The following is a 22137-nucleotide window of genomic DNA, read 5'->3' on the forward strand; positions in this document are numbered from 1 at the left end:
TAACAGAAAACAGCGAAGGCCAGTGGTGACATCTATATTAATTTGCTTGGGCTACCAAAACAAAATACTACAGACCGGGTGTCTTCAACAACAGAAAATATATTTTCTCACAGTTCTGTAGGCTGGAAGTCCAAGATCAATGTGTGGCAGGTTTGGTTTTGATGAAGCCTCTCTCCTTGGCTTGCAGATGGCTGCCTTCTCACTGTGTCCTTGCATAGTCTTCCTTCTGTGGGTGCACATCCCTGGTGTTTCTTTGGATGTCCAAATTTCCTCCTCTTAAAAGGATACCAGTCAGATTGGATTAGGACCCACTCTAAAGACCTCATTTTAACTTAATCGCCACTTTTAAGGCCTTATTTCCAAATAAAGTCACATTCTGTTGTGATAGTAGAGCTTCAACATAAGAAGTGGGGGGTAGCCCTGGCTGGTTTGGCTCAGCAGTTAGAGCGTCGGCGCTGGGACCAGAGAGTCCCGGTTCCCTTCCCGCTGAGGGCATGTACCTCCGTTGCAGTTTGTCCCCTCCCTGGTTGGGGTTGTGTGGGTGGCAGCCAGTTGATGTCTCTCTCACATCAATGTTTTTCTCTCTCTCTCTCTCCCTCCCACTCTATCTGAAGATAAATGCAAAAATGTCCTTGGGTGAGGATAAAATAAATAAATAAATAAAATAAGTGGGGGGTTGGCACATTTCAGCTCATAACAGGAGCCAGTCTCAGGGTCTCTGAGAGTCAGACAGAAAAGGCCCTCCCTAGGGAGCCAGAAACAAAAGTGGGACCCACACATGTCTGGGGGAAGTCAGCCACACTGCGGTGGCCCAGGCAGTCCATCCAGTTGGACCTGGCCACGATGCCAAGTACACTGCATTTAGTTTTATAATCTATAGCTGAGTTTGCCTGACCTCAGGCAGGCAGGTGTGGGTGAGACCAGCTGAATGGGTAGAGTGAGGGAGTATAGGAGATACTGAACTGGAAGAACAGATGGTGGTGGAATAGCATTTTTAAATGTTTGACCACTTGACCTGGCTGGTTTTCTCAGTGGTTAGAGCATCCGCCTGCGGACCAGAGAGTTCTGGTTCGGTTCCCGCTAAGGGCACATACCTTGGATTGCAGTCTGTCCCTGTCCCGGTTGGGGTCCTGTGGGTGGCAACCACTTGGTGTCTCTCTCATGTCGATGTTTTTCTCTCTCTTCCCCACTCTCTCTCTCCTGCTCTATCTGAAATGCAAAAATGTCCTCAGGTGAGGATAATAAATAAATAAATGTTTGAGCACTTAATGTTTAAACTGTTAGCCCTAGGAAGTTAAATTTGCTTACCAATTTTGTGATAATGTAATCACCATGACTTCACTAATTTGTTTGTACTTATCTCAATTAGTATAAAAGACCATTGATTCTTTTACAATTGGGAACATGCCAATTTCTTTTCCCTTGAAAGAGTTATAATGTAGTAATATAGTTAAGTAACTCAAATTAACTTAAAAAAAAAAAACAACACAGAAAACTATTGTGTACTCCATTCAATTAATTTATTTGTGTCAGACATTGTTTTAACTCCTGGTAAACAGCAATGTACAAAACACAAGATTCCAGCATCATGATACTGTCTTTTCTATTCTGAAAATAAAATAATTTCACATAGTGATAAGCATCTTGTATAAATGTATACAGGGCAACAAGGCAGAGAATAACTACAGCAAGGGTGGTCAAGGAAGGCCTCTCTCGAGTTTAAGATGCGACCTGAAGGGAAAAGGTCATATTAACGCGGAGGTGAATATTGTTCCGGTCTCTTTCTCTCCGGGACCAGACTGATCCCTGTTTCAATGTTTGCACATCTCCGATTATGCAGACAAACCTTGAATTCATAAAAGTCTTATTTTGTTGTATTAGACTAGAATCTGGGGTTCAGAGGTTAGTAGGGCAAGTAACTGATTCCGAAGTGGGTACATGCCTTCATGGTACCGGGTACAAAATGGAATTACAGGCGAAGAAGGATGTACTTTGGTAAAGGTTCGGACAGTACTGAAGACAGGTTGGTTCCTGTCTGGGCTTATCTCGGAAGGCTCTGGAGAGAATCAGACCAGCGTTCGTCATTCTCTCCCACCTTTCCTCCCACGTCCAACACATGGCCCAGGTTTCCAGCCCGGAAAAAAGAAAAAGAGCAAGCAAAGGCCCCAAAGGCTGTCACTTCTCTCAAGGCTTTCTTCGCTGTTAAGATGCAATTTACACAATGATTTCAAACCAAGGCATAGACGTGCAGGACTGGAGGAAGATAAGATGAATACACACCAAAATTCATCTGCAGCCACGCCCTCCCCACACCGCCCAGGTCCGGATCCCCGGACACAAGCCTCGCGATTGGCGCTCCTCGATGACGTCACTTCCGACGCCTCCGTCGATTAATGACGTTACCATTTCCGGGTGACTGATGCCGCCCGTGGCGGCGCAGGCGTCGTTACTCGCTTGTAGACGGTCTATGGAGCCAGTTGGTGCTGGTGGCGGCGTGGAGGCAGGAGACGGTGTCCGAGTAGGGGCCTCTGCCCCACCAGGATGTTACCGGGCTTGGCCGCCGCCACTGCGGCCCACAGATGTAGTTGGTCCTCCCTGTGCCGGCTCCGTCTGCGCTGCAGGGCGGCGGCCCGCGGCTCCCGCGAGCTCCAGGGTGAGTGTCCAGCCCCGGCCGCTGACTCGCGGAAGCCGGACTGAAGGACCAGGCCGAGCTCAGCGCTCTGCACCTTGCCTGGGGCAGTGCGCCCGCTAGCCCTTCCCCAACCTTAGCCCCTTTCGGGTCTCCGCCTTTGCAGTTCGGCCACCCGCCCCAGGGGCTCCTGACGGGCCTCCGTGACCCTGATCTCACCTACGATCCTAACGCAGGTCCCGCAGAAACTTGCCGTCAGCTCGCGGGCAGGGTCACAACCATGAAGCCGACCACTTTGTACCAGATACAACTACACGCGAATCGCGGTGTCTGGCGGTGGCACCCGCTCCCCTCACCCGCTGGGCAGTGGGAGATGACTGACTCCTCAGGCTCCAGGGGCTCTTGAGCTCACCGACTCACCTTCACTGAGTACCTGTAGCCGTGTAGATTTTCTTGCCCTGCGCCTTTCCCATATTCCCAGCTTGTTTTCTTAAACGTCCTAAAAGGAGGAAGGCGCGGGAGGTTGCTATTCAACATTTACGAATCGTTGTTAAGTATGAGCGTATGACCATCCCACAGTCATTGAACGAGCTCAGTATTGGGCTGAAAAACAAAAGCCCTCTTCAGTTCCGTTGAACAGCCTTTTTGGTGAAAAAGTATCTACCGGAGCTGTAACCCAGAAAAAGGTGATGGACGAGAATTTTTATCCTTCTATTTCACCATTCTTTTCGGATTCAAATTGTCCCATAGTTATCAAAAAATAGCATTGAACTTGTAAGTTTTAATCAGGCTTACCTCCGTTTTTGCCACCATAACTTGACACTTGAGAACAATGATAGGAACAGTAAGGGAGAAGACAGAACCAAACCCACCCCTAATCTAGTCCCTCAGACTCTTGGGGATGCAAGGAGTATTTACAGAAACATTTCTCAAAAATTTATGTTTGAAAAACTTGTAGCATGTTTGTGATCTCGCAATAGAAGTTGGAAATTGTAGTCAAGTCATACAAGTTTGTAATATAAGCTATGGTAAGGCCTATGCTATAATATATTTGCAGTTTTTATTTGCAATAAATGTAAAAGCTGGCTTTTAACATTTCAGAAATGTTCTTGGGACTTTTTGGTGGTGATGGAAAAGTATAATTGTTGAGGGTTTTTTTTGTAGTGGCAATATACCTGGTTCTCTTAGGAACAAAATGAATCCTTTGGTTATACTAACTTCAAAATACCCAAGTAAACTTTATAGCATTGCTTGTATTGACCACGCAGTTTCTGCATTTTACACTTAAATTAGGTGTAGTGGCCGTTGAATTTAGACCAAACTGCCCTCTAGGTGTTGGTTAAAAGGAGTTGAAATAGTGTAATTTGTAATCCCTATTCTCTGTCATTATGTCGAAAATTATGTGCTCTTTGTCTCATCTGTGAGCCATAGATAATAATTACCTATCTCACAGTCAGAATGACCTTGCAGAGTTCTTTGGAATGTTTATTACAAAAAAATTAAGATATGTTTTCACTCTTAAAAACGCTTAGTAGGTTTTAAAAAATAACCTTGTTTGTGAAAATTTAGTTTTAGTAATACAGAAACTGTTTTTGAAAAGGGCTACCATATATGGTAAAATTAAAAAATCATTTAGAAAAAGGGTACTGTTTAAGTTGGATGCAAGTGAGAAGAAAAGAATATTTGAAGAAATTTTGGGGAAAAAATTCTAAAAACATTTAATTTTTTTTGTTAGGAAGTGAAGTTTAGTTTATACTTCTAAAATTCTTGTGTGGGAGAATATGAAGTTGGGAAAAATTTATGAAGAATAAGGGGAGGAGGAAACCTTGAGGGAAACAGTTGCTTCATTTGCATACTTAAAATGGAAAATGCCTGTTTGTCAAACTGACACTGAAAATATTTCAAGGTGAAGAGGAAAACAATATTTTAGAGCAGCACTTTCCAAAAGAAATATGTGAGCCATGTATGTAATTTTTAGTTATCTGATAGCCATATGTTAAATAAGAACATGAAATTAATTTTAATACTATATTTTATCCAGTATATTAAAAATATTTCAACACGTAATCAATACAAAAATTATTGAGATATTTTACATTATCTATTTTTACTAAATGTTTGCAGTCCAGTGTTTATTTTACACTTAAAGCACATCTTAGTTCAGAGTGGCCACATTTCAAGTGCTCAATAAACAGTGACTATTGTACTGTACCACTAGTGCAGTTACAGAGTTAGTATCCCTAATTTATAAAAACATTTTACAGACCAGTATACATTTCACTAGAAACGTGGGCAAAGGAAATGAATAAGGAGTTCAAGTGGCCAGTAAAAATGCAAAAGTGTTTTATACTCACTAATAAACATAGAAATATAAGTTTAAAGGATTTGCTACTCACTGCCTGCCTGTATTGGCTAATTTTTTAATAATACCTCATACTGAGGGTGCAAGAAAGCAGTAACTCTCTTACTACTGATTGGGACATATGGTTGAATAGTGTTTTATAGGTCTGTTATTCTTTGTATTAAAAGAACTTTAAAAATTTATGCTTTTTGACCCAGCCATACTGCTTAAAGGGATTTATTTTAATGGAATAATCAGGTATTTAATAAAATGTGTGCATGAGTTTATTATTCATATAAATAAATTGGTAACATAGTTACAAAGAGTTGGAAACTGAAATAATAATAGTATATATATATTTCAGTACAACCACATTTTATTTTATTTCATTTATTTAAAAAATTTTTTTTTGCCTTTACTGATTTTATTTTTATTTATTTATTTATTTATTTATTTTTAATTTTTATTATTATTTTTTTTATCCTCACCCGAGGACATTTTTCCATTTTTTGTTCAGGTAGAGTGGGAGGGAGAGAGAGGAACAGAGAGAGAGAGAGAGAAACATCGATGTGAAAGGAACACATCGAGTGGCTGCCACCCGCACGACCGACCAGGGCCGGGGACAAACTGCAACCGAGGTACGTGCCCTTAGCGGGAACCGAACCCGGGTCTCTCTGGACCGCAGGCTGACGCTCTAACCGCTGAGCCAAACCGGCCAGGGCGCCTTTACTGATTTTAGAGAAAGAGGAAGTGAGAGGGAGAGAGAGATAGAAACATCAATGAGAGATAACATCGATTGGCCACCTTCTGCATGCTCCTCACTGGAGATCGGGCCCACATCCTGGGCATGTGTCGTGACCGGGAATTGAACCAGTGACCTGTTGGTGCATGGGTCGACCTTCAACCACTGAGCCACACTGGCCGGACAATATTATAGTATATTTATAGGCTGGTGATATATGCAACCATTTCTTTTTAAAGAATCATAATTCAGGATATTTAGTGACATGGGAAAATGCTCTTGATATTAGGTAAAACTAGAAAAAAAATTAATAACAGTATGTGTGATAATAACAATGAGTTTCTCTAGAGAAAGATTTTTTTTTAGCTTTTTCAAATGATCTACAATAAACATATACTTTTAAATAATAAAAATGTTACTTAGTTTCTATAGTAAATATATCCTTTTTGTTTTATTTTTCTTTGGTTTTGCATAGAGCACTTTGACAAAAATTTGAGGTCAGAGGATGCTCCTTTAAGCACTTACTACATATTAAATTAAGAGACACATGCTTTTGCTTAAATCTGAGATTGATGAAAGTGTAATTTTTAAATAAAATGTTAGTGACCTGGCCAGTTTTGCTCAGTGGTTAGAATGCCAGCCTGTGGACCGAAGGGTCTTGGCTTCGATTCCCAGTCAAGGGCACATACCTGGGGTGCAGGTTGGATCCCCAGCCCTGGTCTGGATCATACAGGAGGCAACCAATCGATGTGTCTTCTCTTACATCCATGTTTCTCTCTCTCACTCTTTATTTCTCTCTCACCCTCCCTCACTACCTCCCCTCCTCCTTTCCTCCCACTCTAACTAAAAATCAATGGAAAAATATCCTCTGGTGAGGATTAACCAAAAACAAAACAAAACAAAAAAACACATAGAAATTAAGGGTTTGTAGTTTATTCCTGTCTCTAATGTGCCTATATATATATATATGTTTGTTTATTTATTTATTTATTTGAAGAGAGAGAGCGAGATAGAAACATCAATGTGAGAGACATTGATTGGCTGCCTCCTGCATGCCACCTACTGGGAACTAAGTCTGAAACCCGGCCATGAGCCCTAACCAGGAATCAAACCAGGACCTCTCAGTCCATGGGACTATGCTCAATCCCCTGAGCCACACCAGTCGGCTCTAATGTACTCATATTTATTACCATAAAAAAAGTAAAGTGGGGATTTTAACAATTTAACTTTTGTCCCCAGGACCCCCTCCCTTAAATAACTAAGAGGAGCATTGACAATTATAAAAGACCATTTGGGAGACTGACAGCATGGTTTTATGTAGTTCAAGTTAATAATAGAATTTATAACTGTAAAATGAGAGTAACCTTAGTATGTTTCTCATAGTCTTTGTGAGTGAGGATCATTCAGTAAAGAGGTGCTAGGCATTGTAGTTACTGATGGTGTAGTGGTGAACAAGACAGTTTTCACCTCCATTGGGCAGACATTAGGAATGAGAAAACATAAGTACTATACAAGAAATATGCAGAGTGCTGGGCTAGAAAGTAGCCAGCAGGGATTGCTTAGTTACATATGCTGGCCTGGGACTCCAGCTTTTCTGTTGCTGTTTTTACCTTTTTAAAGCAAATATTAACAATAATTAAGCAAGGCAATAAAGATGTGTGCCAAGAGGCAGTGTAGGAAGTTGCCAGGATCTCACATTCTTTACTTAAAAAAAAAGTTCCTATTGCTTACTCTGTTCTGATAAAAAAATCACGTTAGCAATAGTCTTTTAGGTTGAGCTACCTGGTCTAGGTCACACTTTTGCTTGCTAGCAGATTAGGCATAAAAGGGATTTTTCTGCATTTTTGCCTAGCTGAAAGCATAAAAGTAAACTAGAGATAATCAGTGTGTTAATATTAGCAGTAATAATATTACTTATTTAGCAGTGGACATAGTTTTAGTTTTTAGAATTTAGACTTTTTTTTTTGAAAGTACAGAAAAGTATAAAGTATAGAGAAAAAATTATGCAGACTCCAGATGGTTTACCAGTAACATTTGTAATAGTTGAATTCATACTGTATTATTTTGTGTCCTGTAAAATACATTATAAAATGAGTATTTTTACATTACTAAAAATGTTTAATGAATACACAATGTAATTATAGGGTCATCTCATAACTTAATCATTCTGTTGGGGAACATTTAACTTGTTTCTAGGTTTTACTGTGATAATACCATGAAGAATAGTTTTTGCATTCCATATTATACAGTATATTTTGTGGACCTAGCAAGCTTCTGCTGTGCTACTCTGCTTATTGTACATTTTAAATACAGTTACTAACCTTTTTTAAAATAAGTGATTTAGTAACAATAATTTAGTTTTTAATATGTCAGTGCTTTATAAATTTTGGGAAAAAACTATTAAAATAGATTCTTAAATAATAAAACTGACCTCTGAAAGACTTAGGATACATGTTTGAGTCTGGTCCTGTTTGTTTTTAGTTGTTAACTACCTAAGCAACATATAGTAGTATGTCAGTTTACATGGGAGAAAAAGTGTTCCTTGTGTTGTTTGTTAGATGTAGTCTGAAAAAGAAGACCAAATTTCCTCTGAAAGCCAGAGTGAGTGGTAGATGACAATCCAGATTAGAAAGAGAAGATCACTACTAAGTGATCAGTAATAGAGATCATTAGGAGCTACAGAGGTACTCACAGTAAAATAAAAGTAGAGCCGTGGCCGGTTTGGCTCTGTTAGCCCACAGACAGAAGGGTCTTGGGTTCAATTTCCAGTTAAGGGCATGTTACCTGGGTTGCAGGTTCCATCACCAGCCCCGGTCGGGGTCTTTTGGAGGGGGCAACCATTCTATGTGTCTCTCTCACATTGATGTTTCTCTTCCTCTCCCTCCCTTCCATTCTATCTAAAAAGCAATGGAAAAGTATCCTTGGGCGAGGGTTATAATAAATAAATAAATAAATAAATAAATATAAAATAAAATAGAAGCAGAGAATAGTAATTGTTGTGACTAGATAAAGATAAAGTTAAAGATAAAGATAAAGATAAAGATACCAGTAGCTTGCATTCTTGATGAAGAAACCACCCTTGTATTTACACCAAAAAGGAGGTCCTTGTCTAGGCCTGTAGAACAGTGAACACCAAACTTAAGATTGATCTGTAGCTTATTTTAGAAGTCATCTTGAAGAAAGGGTATTAATAATGGTGGGTAATATTTTTTACTATCTTTCTGCCTCCTAGAATTAATTAATGAATCCAGTAATTTATTTCACAGATGTTTGTGTTTCTACTACTATGTTTTAGGTATTATATTTGCTTTATTGACTCAAATGTGGTCCTGTATATTTCTTAGAGTATAAAATGTTAAAGGGGGTATTGCATTCTGTAAGTTTGTTTAATATTTTTATCTTGTTATAATGCTTCACAAGTTAATTTTGCTAGTAGCCTACATACTTTAGTGTGCAAGAAGATAATGCTGTTATATTTGCAAATGACCAAAATTATACTGGGTCTTCAACAATTATTTGCCAAATAAATGAAAGAGTAAATTGACATCAGGAAATTTTTAAAGCAGACAAGTTCCAAGCCTGAAACTTGAGTGAATACTTATGTTGCCTTTGTCCTTCATGCTTTTCAAATTATTTTCAACATTTACAGTAAGTTTTTTCCTGATGAATTCACTGCGCCAGTAAGAAAAGATTTATGTTTTCATTTCAGAAGGCATGTATCTGCACATACACATACATGAAATAACATTTTTGTAAGATCATCATTAAACATTTAGAAAAGTCTTAATTCTTAAATGCTTAACCTGCCACTCTTGGAAAAACAACTGTCTAAAGATATAATTTCATTAATATACCTAAAACTTTAGAAATATATAAATTATATCTGGACAGGGTTTTGAGAGTTCTTTTATTTTATTTATTTATTTATTTTTAATCCTCACCCAAGGACATTTTTTTGTTTTTTGTTCAGATACAGTGCGAGGGAGAGAGAGAAAGAGAGAGAGAGAGAGAGAGAGAGAGAGAGAAACATTGAAACATCGATGTGAAAGGAACACATCGAGTGGTTGCCACCTGCACCACTCAACCAGGGCTGGGGACAAACTGCAACCGAGGTACATGCCCTTAGCGGGAACCGAACCCAGGTCTCTCTGGACCACAGGCCAGCGCTCTAACTGCTGAGCCAAACCGGCCAGGGCTTGAGCGTTCTTTTAAAAAGAATTATAAGTACTCATATAAAAATAAAAGAGAAGGAGGGTCACACGAGCATGGAGACAGACAGATTTGTTTTTCTGACACTTTGTGTAAGTGTGGAATATGGTTTTTTTTCCTGTATTTCAGTCCTCTAAAGCCCTTAGCCAATCCAGATGCAGCAGCTGAAGTGCGTCATAATTAATATTATCTGCCCTCAGTTTAAATCCCCTTATACTGAGAATTTTACCAACATTTCATCAGATGTTGCTAATTGTCTTTTTTTTTAAGTGACTATATGAATGACTGATTAATATAATTCACTTATTGATTATGACATGAAAGGAACAAATCTGAGCTAGTAGAAAGAGGACACAGCCCTGGTCAGTTTGGCTCAGCATTTGGTTAGAGCATTGGCATTCAGACAGAAGGATCGAGGTTTTGATTCCTAGTCAAGGGCATGTACCTAGGTTGTAGGTTTGATCCCCGGCCCTGGTGAGGGTCATGCTGGAGGCAACCAATCGATGTGTCTCTCTCACATCAATGTTTTTCTTCTTTCTCTCTCTCTCTCTCCCACCACCCCCTTCCCTCCCTTCTAGTCTATTTTAAAAAAATCAATGGAAAAATATCCTTGGGTGAGGATTAACAAAATAATAATAATAATAAAAAAGAATGTGGATACAGTGTAATTTTGAATCGTTCGCTATATGAGAATTTTAAATAGGAAGCTCTCCTGACCTCCCAACTCAAGATTTGTGAATCTTGAAAAGTACATTATGCCAGTATTTTTGTGGGGGGCCGGGGGTGGTGGTGTGTGTGGGAGCATGTAACCAGCATACAAAATAAAGAGTATCTGTTATATGCCAGATACCTTTTAGAATAACTGAATAATATAAATTTTTAAAATTTTAATGTGAATAAGTTTACAAATGAGGGAAGATAGGAGTATTATCCTTTATGTTTTTATTTACACAATTTTATCCCTAGGTCAGTGAAACGCCACCAATGGAGAGGGTGGTTTGGTATTGTACATTTGGGTATCTTGCAGTAGGAAAGTTTTACTATTATTGTGTAAAACTATTCTCTTTCTAGTTATAGTAGGCATATTTTATAGGGCATGGATATTCTTGTGTTTATTTTAAATTAAAATACTTTTTTTTTTCTTTTAGAATGGCAGAATTTAGTGACATTTGGAAGCTTCTCAAAAATAGTTCCCTGTAGTCACTCATACTTTTGTGCACCGAGTCAAGTAAAGCTGTACTCAACAAATGTTCAGAAAGAAGCGCAGGGATCAAAACCTCTCACAGTGGACAAAATACCATCATTTGATGAAGCAGGTATGTATAAGTCTTTTAAAATCAATTTTTCTGTATACTGGAATAGTTTTTGTAAGAATATTTGTTCCTTGAATATTTGCTAGAACTTACGTGTAAAACTAACTTATTGATATTTTTATACAGTTCTAGAAGTCAGTAATTCTCTGTCACTGTCTCTTCAGATATTATCTCTTTCCCTCTCTCTATTATCTCCTTTTGGAATTCTCATTAGAAATATGTTACATCTTGCTTTATTTTCCATGTCTCTAAAACTGTCATATTTTTTATTGCTGAATTTTATGTTTTTATTTCTGTCATTTTTATATTTCTATTCTGGCCTGGATTCTGTATTATTTCTTTAGGCCTGTCTTGTTCACTAATAACCTCTTTAGTTACTTCTAATCTACTGATTAATTCATATGTTGGGCTTTTAATTTTAATGATTATATTTTTTATTTCTAGAAACTATTTGTTTTTTACCTTGCTTGGTTGGTCTTGTGTTCCTGGCTTATATTTTCAAACTTTTCTTTTATAACTTAGCCATATTAAACATAGCTATTTTATATCCTGACTGAAAATTATGCTATCTGAAATCTTTTGGTTCCCACTATATTATCTTTTTTTCTCTGTTTCTTGCTCTTATTCATGATACCGTATTTGTGTTTTTTTAACCAAGAGTTGTTCATTTTCTATGCAGTTTTATATCTTGGAACTATTTGCTATTTCTCTGGATTGAAGATATAGTCCTGTGTAGCCTGTGAGCTGCTGGGAATACAGCTTGGGGCCATATTAAACCCTCTGCTTTACATTTTTTAGACCACATTGGTAGCATGAATTCAGAGGGCTGGTTTGTTCTTAGAATTTTTTTGTTGTTTTGTTTTGTTTTGTTTTGTTTTGTTTTTATCCTCACCTGAGGATATTTTTTGCCTTTATCTTCAGATAGAGAGGGGGGAAGAGAGGAAGAGAAATATCCATGTGAGAGAGCCACATCGACTGGCTGCCTCCCACATGACCCCAACTGGGGCTGGGACAAACCGCAACCAAGGTACGTGCCCTTAGTGAGAACTGAACCCGGGTCTCTCTGGTCTGTGGGCCAATGCTCTAACGGCTGACCCAAACTGGCCAGGGCTGTTCTTAGAATATTTAGGGGAATTTTTCACCCACTGTGTAACAGGAAAGGAAAGGCAGGCATCCTTCCCTGCTCTTCCCTTCTGTGGTATATTTTCTGGTTCACGGTTAGACCATGTGTTTGGCTTTTTCCCTCCGTGTCTTCTCTTAGCAGACACTCGTTTTCTGCGTGTCTCCATCTTGAGCAGAACTAGCCTTCTCTAATTTCCCATGCCCCTTATAGCCAAGAAGTTCTGTAGAAGCTCAAAGAATATGAGCTTCAACAGAAATCATGAAGGCAAAAACTGGCTTTGGTGTGCTCACTTATTCCATAGCAGTCTGGCTTGTCCTTCGTTTTGCCCTCTTCAGAACATTTTTTGCTACTTTAGCAATGCATTTGAAAATATTTTGTTCAGGCTATCTAGTTTGCTGTGCAGCATTAGAAAGAAGTCTTTTAGCCCTGGCCTGTTTGGCTTAGCGGTTAGAGCATTGGCCCGCAGACCAATGAGTTGTGGGTTCGATTCCATTCAAGGGCACGTACCTTGGTTGCGGTTTGTCCCTGGCCCTGGTCAGGTCGTGCGGGAGGCCACCAGTCGATGTGGCTCTATCACATCGATATTTCTCTCTGTCTCTCTCTCCCTCACTCCCTCTCTACTTATAAGTAGAAAAAATATCTTCAGGTGAGGAATAAAAAAATAAGTCCTTTATTCATTATTCTATTTAAGAAGTATTTATTGAGTACTTTTTATATGGCAGCAAGTTGAGAATGACTCTGAGTTTATAGTCTCTATTGCTAAAACAGAAAATTAAGCAAACAAATATAATATTGTAGAGTAAGTCCTGTGATAGGAGGAATAGTGTGTGCTGCAGCAACATATGGGAGGGAACTCCCAGGCGTGGGTGGTTACGAAGGTTTTTGTAAGCAAATGATACCTAATTAGGGACCTAAAAGAAAAGTAGGTATTGGTGTGACAAATGGTGGAGAAAGAATGTAAAATTGCAAGTAATATAGCACGATTGAACTAGTTAGTAGAGGACCTGGTGGTGGGGTTGTTAGTTCTGAAAAGTCCAAGGGATGAAACTCGGGAGGTAAACAGTAGTTAGATCAGGGTTTTGTTTAGGAGTTTGGACTTGTAGGCAGTGGGAATCTATTGGAGTATTTTTAGAAGGAAAATACTTGATCAGATTTAAGATTTTAGAACTATCACTAGTTGCAGACTGGAAAACAGATTGCAAAGGAGGCAGTATACAAATGATAGTCTAGACCAGGCTAATGGCAATGATTGTTTTGTTTTTTTTATCCTCACCTGAGGACATTTTTCCATTAGAGTGGGAGGGAGAGAGAGGAAGAGAGAGAGAGAGAGAGAGAGAAACAGTGACATGAAAGGGACACATTGAGTGGCTGCTACCCACACTACCAACCAGAGCTAGGGACAAACTGCAGCCGAAGTACACGCCCTTAGCGGGAACCGAACCCCGGATCTCTCTGGACTGCAGGTCAACGCTCTAACCGCTGAGCAAACCGGCCAGGGCATGATTGCTTTTTTAAGAGTAGTTGAACTCAGGAGATTTAGGAGCTGAATATGTAGGGCTTGGTGATTGAATTTGGGGGAATGAAGGAGAGGGTCAAGTAAAAGGTCAGTGTTTTGTTACTGGAGTGGGGAATTATGTAGTGATTTCATTGGTTTCTAAAATTAGGAATACCAAAGCTAGATAGAGTATACTTTGAGAAGATGATAATTCAAGTTTTGGGCATCTAAATTGTAGGTGCCTCTGAGACATCTTAACAGATGACTAGTAGACAGTTGAGTATACTACAGGCAAACCTCAGAGATGTTGTGTGTTCAGTTCAGACCACTGCAATAAAGCGAGTCCCAAATATTTGGTTTCTCAGTGCATATAAAAGATGTGTATACACTATATGTAGTCTATTAAGTGTGTAATGGTTTTATGTCTAAAAAAAAGTACGTATCTCAATTAAAAAATTAATGATGCTAAACAGTGCTAAGCATCATCAGAACATTCAGTAAGTTATTATATATATATATATATATATTTTTATCCTCACCTGAGGACATTTTTTTGTTCAGATAGAGTGGGAGGGAGAGAGGGAGAGAGAGAGAAACATCGATGTGAAAGGGACACATCGAGTGGCTGCCTCCCGCACGACCGACCGAGCCAGGGCTGGGGAAAAACTGCAACCGAGGTACGTGCCCTTAGTGGGAACCGAACCTGGGTCTCTCTGGACCTCAGGCCGATGCTCTAACCGCTGAGCAAAACTGGCCAGGGCGTGAGTTATAATATTTTTGTTAATGGAAGATCTTGCATTGATGTTGACGAGAACGCAATTTATCTCTGAAGTGCAATAAAGCAAGGTGCAATAAAATGAGCTGTACCTGTACTATTCCACTGTGAGACATCATCTCTTGGCTGGATTACTGCAATAACTTTCTCCCTGGGCTTCCTGCTTTCACTCTCTTACTTGCTCATTATGTTTCAGCCAAACGAATCTTTTAGTTCTTAGAATACCAAGCTTGTTCTCATTTATAGGGCCTTTGCTCTATTTGCTTTCTCTTTCCAAGGTGTACTTTTTCACATGTCTGACCTCTGCTGGTCATTACATTGTAGTTCAAATGTCAGCTCTGCACAGGCGTTCTTTTTTTTAACTTTTTAAGTTTATCTTTGGCCCTGGCCGGTTTGGCTCAGGGGTTGGAGCGTCGGCCTGTGGAGCAGAGTCCTGGGTTCGGTTTCCGCTAGGGGCACGTACCAAAAAAAACCAAACAAATGAAACTTATCTTTGTTGTTGAATGTATTACAGATGTCCCTCCTTTTCCCCCTATTGACCCCCTCCTCCCCACTCCTGCCCCCCACTGCCTTCCCCACACTATTGTTTGTGTCCATTGGTTATGCATATATGCATGTAAGTTCTTTGGTTTATCTCTTCCTGCCCCCCCCCACAACTCCCTTCCCTTTGAGGTTTGTCAATCTAACAACCAATTTGTACTTCTTAATTCCTTCACCTTTTTCACCCATTCCCCAACCCCTCTCCCATCTGGCAACCAACAAAAAGTTCTCTGTATTGTTCATTTTGTTTGTAGATTCAATTGTTGACAGATATGTATTTATTGCCATTTGCACAGTCATTCTTTAGTCATTCAATCTAAAGTAGCTACCCAATCTTTAGTATTACCTTACTTTTAATTCTCTGTGTAGATTGTACTTATTACTAACTCGTATTTTCAATATTTATTTTCTTCTTTATTTTCCACTTGTTTACAAGCCCAATGACAGCAGGAACCTCAGTGCCTAGAGTAGTGGTTTGCACACAGTAGGGGTTTAATAAATATTTGTAAACAATGAACGTGTAGAGTCCTAACCTAGAGATATATAGATTTAGGAGATGTTAGCTACACCCAAATGGTAACTGAAGTGATGGGTATGTTTGAGACAGTGTAGGGAGAGTGTGTAGAGTGAGGAGGTAAAATCTAGGACAAAACCCCTAATGAGTAGGGACAGATGGAGAAGAGGACCCTGCAAAGAATACTTTAGGAGGAGCAGCCCAGAGATATAGGAGAAAATCCAAGGAGAGTACAGTGTCAGGAGATGAGAGTGAAGAATAATAAACATTTCAAGGCCATCTTTCCTTTAGTTGGATGTCTTTCACAGGGGAAGATTTTACAGACTCATTGAGAAACCTGTGCTCATGTAATGACACCTGTTTTTCTTTGTTTCCCTTAAGTCTCACCTCCCCTTTGGGCTTACTGTGTAATCTTAGCCAATTTCTTTCCTTTTTATTGTGGTGATAGAGAACTACTGGGGTAAATATTGATTGAGAGTTTTGATTATAGAGGATGAAGGAATGGAGAGTGTAGTGAGTCCCTAAGTTCCAGAAATAAGCATATTTATTAGATCATCAAAATGGGAAAACAAACAAGTGATGAAATATAATTAAAGGTAGATTATGTTATAATGCTCTTCCGAGGTGAACACAGACTCAGGCAAAAAATACTTAATGTTGGTTCCTCTATACAAAATGCTTGAAATTGAAATCCATGGGTAGATTTCTTTTTTTTTTAACACTGGCTGGAATAAAAATGTTAGTTTTTTTATATTAGAAATACATTGTTTATGATGGTTTTATTTTGGACTCAATTTGTCAGAATTAGCTTAGGCCAGATTAGACCTTGTTAGCCATCAGATAGACAGCAAGTAATTGCTTGATTGAAAGATAATTTGTATATTTAAGAGTTTGAGATTGACTTTTGAATAATTCAGATTGCATGATAAAGTAAGGAACAGCTCATTAAGAGTCAAAGATTTGCTAAGGAATCCTTAAGTTTTTAAAGAGCATTCAGATGTTTTAAATTTTAGTAAAATTAGTTTTAATTTTGCTAATGACAGCAGATGTGTGGCAAACAGCCAGGACTTCAGCTTAAAACAAAATGTCTAAAGATATTCATGTATAAACTGTCTGAAAGATATTCATGTATAAAATGTCTGGTTACTTGTTGAAATCGTAAAGATTCTACTCCAGTGATACATGTAAGTTTATTAAGATGGCAGTGTGTAAAATAGGGTATTCATACATGTATTTGAGCCATTTGCTAACATTTCTTGTTTGTAATTCTTAGCACTATATAATTAGTAACATTTAGACAGTTTGTGATGAGAATATCCAGAAATACCAATCTTAGAGCAACGTATTTTCTGTGTGTGAATGATTTTGATCATTGTAGAAAGGAGGGCTGTCTGAAATTTTTGACAGTAGATTTGTTCAGACACTAGGTGAGTGTTGGAAGCTTATTATTCCTCCACCCCTTTCCTTTCACTTTCCTCTGTCCTACTCTTTGTTCACCAAAGAAAATTTTTAAGAAATTGATATATAGATTCTATGAAGATGCTTTAGAATTTGCTTGCTGTGTAGGTAGACAATAATAAAATCATAATAATCATTTTATTGTTAAATGTCATATGTTACAAGCTATAGTTCCTATTTAAGTAGAAGTGTTTTTAAGCCTATTTTAATTTATCAGTATGCCATTATAACCTACTTAGGATTTGGTGAATAGTTAAAAAAATACTTTTGGAATTTTCTGTAAATGTTTTGGTTATCAAAACATAATATGCTATATTAAGTCATTTTATAGTGTTTTTCTTAGTATATTAAGAAATTACTAAAAGTTACATAAAATATTTTTTTTTTTTTTTTTTATCCTCACCCGAGGATATTTTTCCATTTTTTGTACAGATAGAGAGGGAGGGAGAGAGAGAAAGGGAGAGAGAGAGAGAAACATCGACGTGAAGGGACACATCGAGTGGCTGCCACGCGCACGACCAACCAGGGCCGGGGACAAACTGCAACCGAAGTACGTGCCCTTAGCGGGAACCGAACCCGGGTCTCTCCGGACCGCAGGCCGACGCTCTAACCGCTGAGCCAAACCGGCCAGGGCACATAAAATATTTTTTTTGCTTAAATTTCAAAGGGAGCTTTGCCTTTGTTAGTGCCTAGTCTATTGACATTTAATTTATCCATAAAATCCTTGAAAGAAGATAAATCAGAAATTCTGATCAAGATGGCATTATAAATAGATGCTTTATGGTACCCATTTTCTCACTCATTGAAGTGATAGATTAAATATAAAAAGAGAAAATTAAAGAAACAGTTTGACTGAGGAAAAGACATGCTATGTCCAAGAAATGGAACAGAAAGTGCCAGAGTCTGGGTTGGTAAGTAGGCACAGGCATCCAGGAGTTTGGCTTGTTTGGGGTAATGGATTTTCAACTGCTACTTTCATAGCCAGGTAGTGGAGGCAGACTCACTGTTAGAACTTAATCACCTACTCCCATGCAGGAAACTGGGAATAGTCTCTTGTATTTGTTACCTGAGGCTATGTCTTGTAGAAGGCTGTAGTAGGGTAGGGAGGTAAGAGGAAGAATGAACTAAAACCTGCTATTTGCTGGCTTGGAAACCGGATTGAGCGGTAGGAATTTCAGACTGCCAACCCAAGATCTGGTTCAGGACAGAAGGATCAGATTGAGTTCTGAGCACTCAAGCATGAGGAGAGTGAAAGGATATAGTCTATTCAAAATAACATTGCAAATTCCAAAATTTAAAAATACAGGAAAGTTCATATTGCAATATATAAATATATCAAATCAATACATTATGTGCCATAAATTTACACTATGTTATATGTCAATTATATCTCAATAAAAATAAAAATAAAAAATACACAAAGAACCCTAATGATAAATCCAAAAATATTGTTTATGGCCATATCACCTTGAATGTGCCTGATCTCATCTGATCTTGGAAGCTAAGCAGGGTTGGGCCTGGTTAGTACGTGGAAGGGAGAAAGCCAAAAAAATCAACTATCAAATATGAATTAACTCCAGATGATATTAAAATAACCTGAATTGCTTTAAAATAAGTTTCATTTCTTCAAAAGAATAAATGAAGTACTTGTATATTTTAAATCACAAACTAGAAGAATTAAAATTAGAACAAATCTGAAAAAGAGCCAACTAGAAATCTTAAAAATGAAAATGTAGTCACTAAAATAAAAATTTAATAGTCATACTCAAGTAGAGAGTTTGTAAATTAAAATTCGCCCTGAATGAGCAAAGGAAAGCAAAAGATTTTCAAAAAAAATAAAAAAGCATTTTAAGAGTTATGAAGCTCTAGCCTACATTTAATAGGCATTTCAGAGAGAGAGAAAGACAGAAAGAGTGAACAGAGAAATGGTGGAGAAGTATATGAGAGATAATGGATAACAATTTTCAGCATTTGAGAAAAACAAGGATCTTCAGATCAAACGTACGCTTTGAGTATTAAGCAGGGTAAGTGAGAAGAAATCCACAAATTTAAAAATGAGAAGAAGAAACAACCAACTTAAAAGCTTCCAAAGAGAAAAGTCAGAATGCTATCAATCCAGTTGTTGCTCTTTTGAAGTAGATTTTTTTTTAAATGTTTTTTTCTTTATTGATTTTTAGAGAGAGGAGAAGAGAGAGGGAGAGAGAGATAGAAACATCAGTGAGAGAGAACATGGATTGGCTCCCCCCCGCAAGCTCCCCACTGGGGATTGGGCCCACAACCTGGGCAAGTTCCCTGACCAGGAATCAAACTGGCGGCCTCTTGGTGCGTGGGTTGATACTCAGCCACTGAGCCACACCAGTGGGGCTTGAAGTAGACTTTTTATCTGAAACAGTATGCAGAGAACAAAGGGAGAAGTGATTCGGAATAATATCCATGAAAGAGTCAAGGAAAAATAAATGTTAACCTAGAATTTTCACTGGCCTAAATAATCATTCTAGAGTGATGGTATAATAAAAACATTTTCACATATATAAAGATGAATGTCATTTATTGCTAACCCACCTATTAAAGTATATATTTCAAAAAACTATTAAAGTATATATTTCTATAAGATGAAGAATAAACCCAGAAGTCAGAAGTGTTGAAATGTAAAAGATAATAAAGAGCCAGAAATGGTTAAAATGTGTTGGTAGAAGTAACTATTGATAGTAAAATAATAAACATCTTTGTATTAAATGCTAAAATTGTAGTCAAGATTAGTAAGATAGAGGTTTCTGTTTCTGATGGTTGAAGGTTTATTTCTGTTTTTTTTTTTATCCTCACCCAAGGACATTTTTTGTTCAGGTAGAGTGGGAGGGAGAGAGAGGAAGAGAGAGAGAGAGAGAGAAACATCGATGTGAAAGGGACACATCGAGTGGCTGCCACCCGCACGACCAACCAGGGCCGGGGACAAACTGCACCATGCCCTTAGCGGGAACCGAACCCGGGTCTCTCTGGACTGCAGGCTGATGCTCTAACCGCTGAGCCAAACCGGCCAGGGCATTATTTATTTATGTATGTATGTATGTATGTATGTATGTATGTATGTTAGGAACCGAACCCGGGACTCTCTGGTTCGCAGGCCGACGCTCCAACCGCTGAGCCAAACTGGCCAGGGCTGAAGGTTTATTTCTTGTTCTATCTAGAGGAAGGTAGAGATACTGAATAATTTTATAGATTGTAAGAAAGATTAACAGAGAAGTATATATGTTAAATTTTAAATGCAATAATTAAAACAGAAATAGGATATAAATTCCAAACCAGCATAGGGGTTGGGGTTGGAGGAGGATATAGAAAACTTTTTCAATCTAACAGGTGGCAGGAAAGGCAAAATAAAAATATAAACAAAGCCCTGGCCGGTTTGGCTCAGCGGTTAGAGTGTCGGCCTGCGGTCCTGAGAGACCCGGGTTCGGTTCCCGCTGAGGGCACGTACCTCGGTTGCAGTTTGTCCCCGGCCCTGGTCGGTCGTGCAGGTGGCAGCCACTCGATGTGTCCCTTTCACGTCGATGTTTCTCACTCTCTCTCTCTCTCTGTTCCTCTCTCTCCCTCCCACTCTACCTGAACAAAAAATGGAAAAATGTCCTCGGGTGAGGATAAAAAAACAACAACAACAAAAATATAAACAAAGAAAGAAGAATGGTAAAATGAAAACAAACAATAAGATGGCAGAAGTCCAATTTACCACCAATTAAGTAGTCAGATTTCATGGTGTTGCATATCTTTTAAATACAACCATATTCTAAATAAGTGGAAACAGTTTATTTCTATTTCATTACATGTTTTCAGAGATGTGTGTTCTGGATCCTGTACTATCTCGTCTGCTCAAGGACTTTGCTCTTGTGATAGTTCTCTTAATCTACTACACCAGCAATTTCTCCCTTGCCTTCATCATTCCCGTTTCTGTATAAAATACTGTTGATCTTTCCTTGATTTCATTCTCCGTGCCGGCTCTTGCTAAAAGTGCAAATATTGCTTTTACTTTATCATCTCCCATTCTCACCTCAACCTTTTGCCTCCATCTGTACTCTTCTTGCTGAAATTGCTGTTGTCAAAGGTTACCAGTGAACTCCATGTTTGCTAATCCATTATTTACTTCTGTCCTTTCCCCCCATGAAAATTACACAAACCTCTACTCATAAATCAAATATTACTTTATTTTTTAAACTCATCTTTATTGTTGAATGTCTTACAGATGTTCCCCCATTTTTCCCTATTGACCCCCTCAAATATTACTTTAAATATAGAGGCAGTAAAGGAAAGTGGTTAAGACATAAACTAATCAAAATGTCTTAGGTTTCAATCCTTACAGTGACTCCATGTTTAAAATACTAGCTGTGTGACTTAGGGAGAAGTTATAAAACTTCTCTGTGGCTCCATTTCCTCATCTGTAAGATGAAGATAACAGTACTTAGAGCATTGCTGTGAGGATTAAATGAAATGCACACAAAGCACATAGTATGGTATGTGGCACGTGGCAAATGCTTAGTAAATGTTAGCTATTATTAATAAGCTGAAATTCTATTTTGTTATTGAATGAGGATATAAATATAATGGAAAATATTTTAAGGATGAGATTTTTATTATAAAATACTTGAGCCCTGGCCGGTTTTGCTCAGCGGTTGGAGCATCGGTCTGTGGACCAGAGTTCTGAATTCGGTTCCCGTTAGGGGCACGTACCAAAAAAATAAAATAAAATAAAATCTTGATACTTATAAAATAATATATGTAGTATATATGTAAGTTAGAAAACAATAAAATCAACACTTGGGAATTTACCGCCAACCTAACAACCTTACATTCTTTATCAAATTGTTGTTCATCCTATGTATCCAATGTGACTATCCTGAATTGTGTTTGTCTCTTGATAAAAAAAAAAGAAATAGATGTAGACATTTGTATATATCCCTAATTGTTAGCTTAGCTTTTGTTGGTACTTTTATTGTCATAGCTTATTGTATG

The 22137-nt window shown here is 38.3% G+C and overlaps 1 protein-coding gene across 2 annotated transcripts in view; it reads left to right on the plus strand.

Moving 5' to 3' along the window:
* The first annotated feature begins 2458 nt into the window (after positions 1–2458).
* SLC30A9 (solute carrier family 30 member 9) overlaps positions 2459–22137 on the plus strand; it is an 80777-nt gene continuing 61098 nt past the window's right edge. For both annotated transcript variants that reach the window (XM_036267615.1, XM_036267614.1), the window contains exons 1-2: positions 2459–2653; positions 11070–11237. In XM_036267615.1, coding sequence (XP_036123508.1) covers positions 2542–2653; positions 11070–11237 — 280 coding nt within the window. In that variant the 5' untranslated portion in view covers positions 2459–2541. The remainder of the gene's footprint in view (positions 2654–11069; positions 11238–22137) is intronic.

This window comes from Molossus molossus, unplaced genomic scaffold, assembly GCF_014108415.1.
Source record: "Molossus molossus isolate mMolMol1 unplaced genomic scaffold, mMolMol1.p scaffold_m16_p_1, whole genome shotgun sequence".
Classification (NCBI taxonomy): Eukaryota; Metazoa; Chordata; class Mammalia; order Chiroptera; family Molossidae; genus Molossus; species Molossus molossus.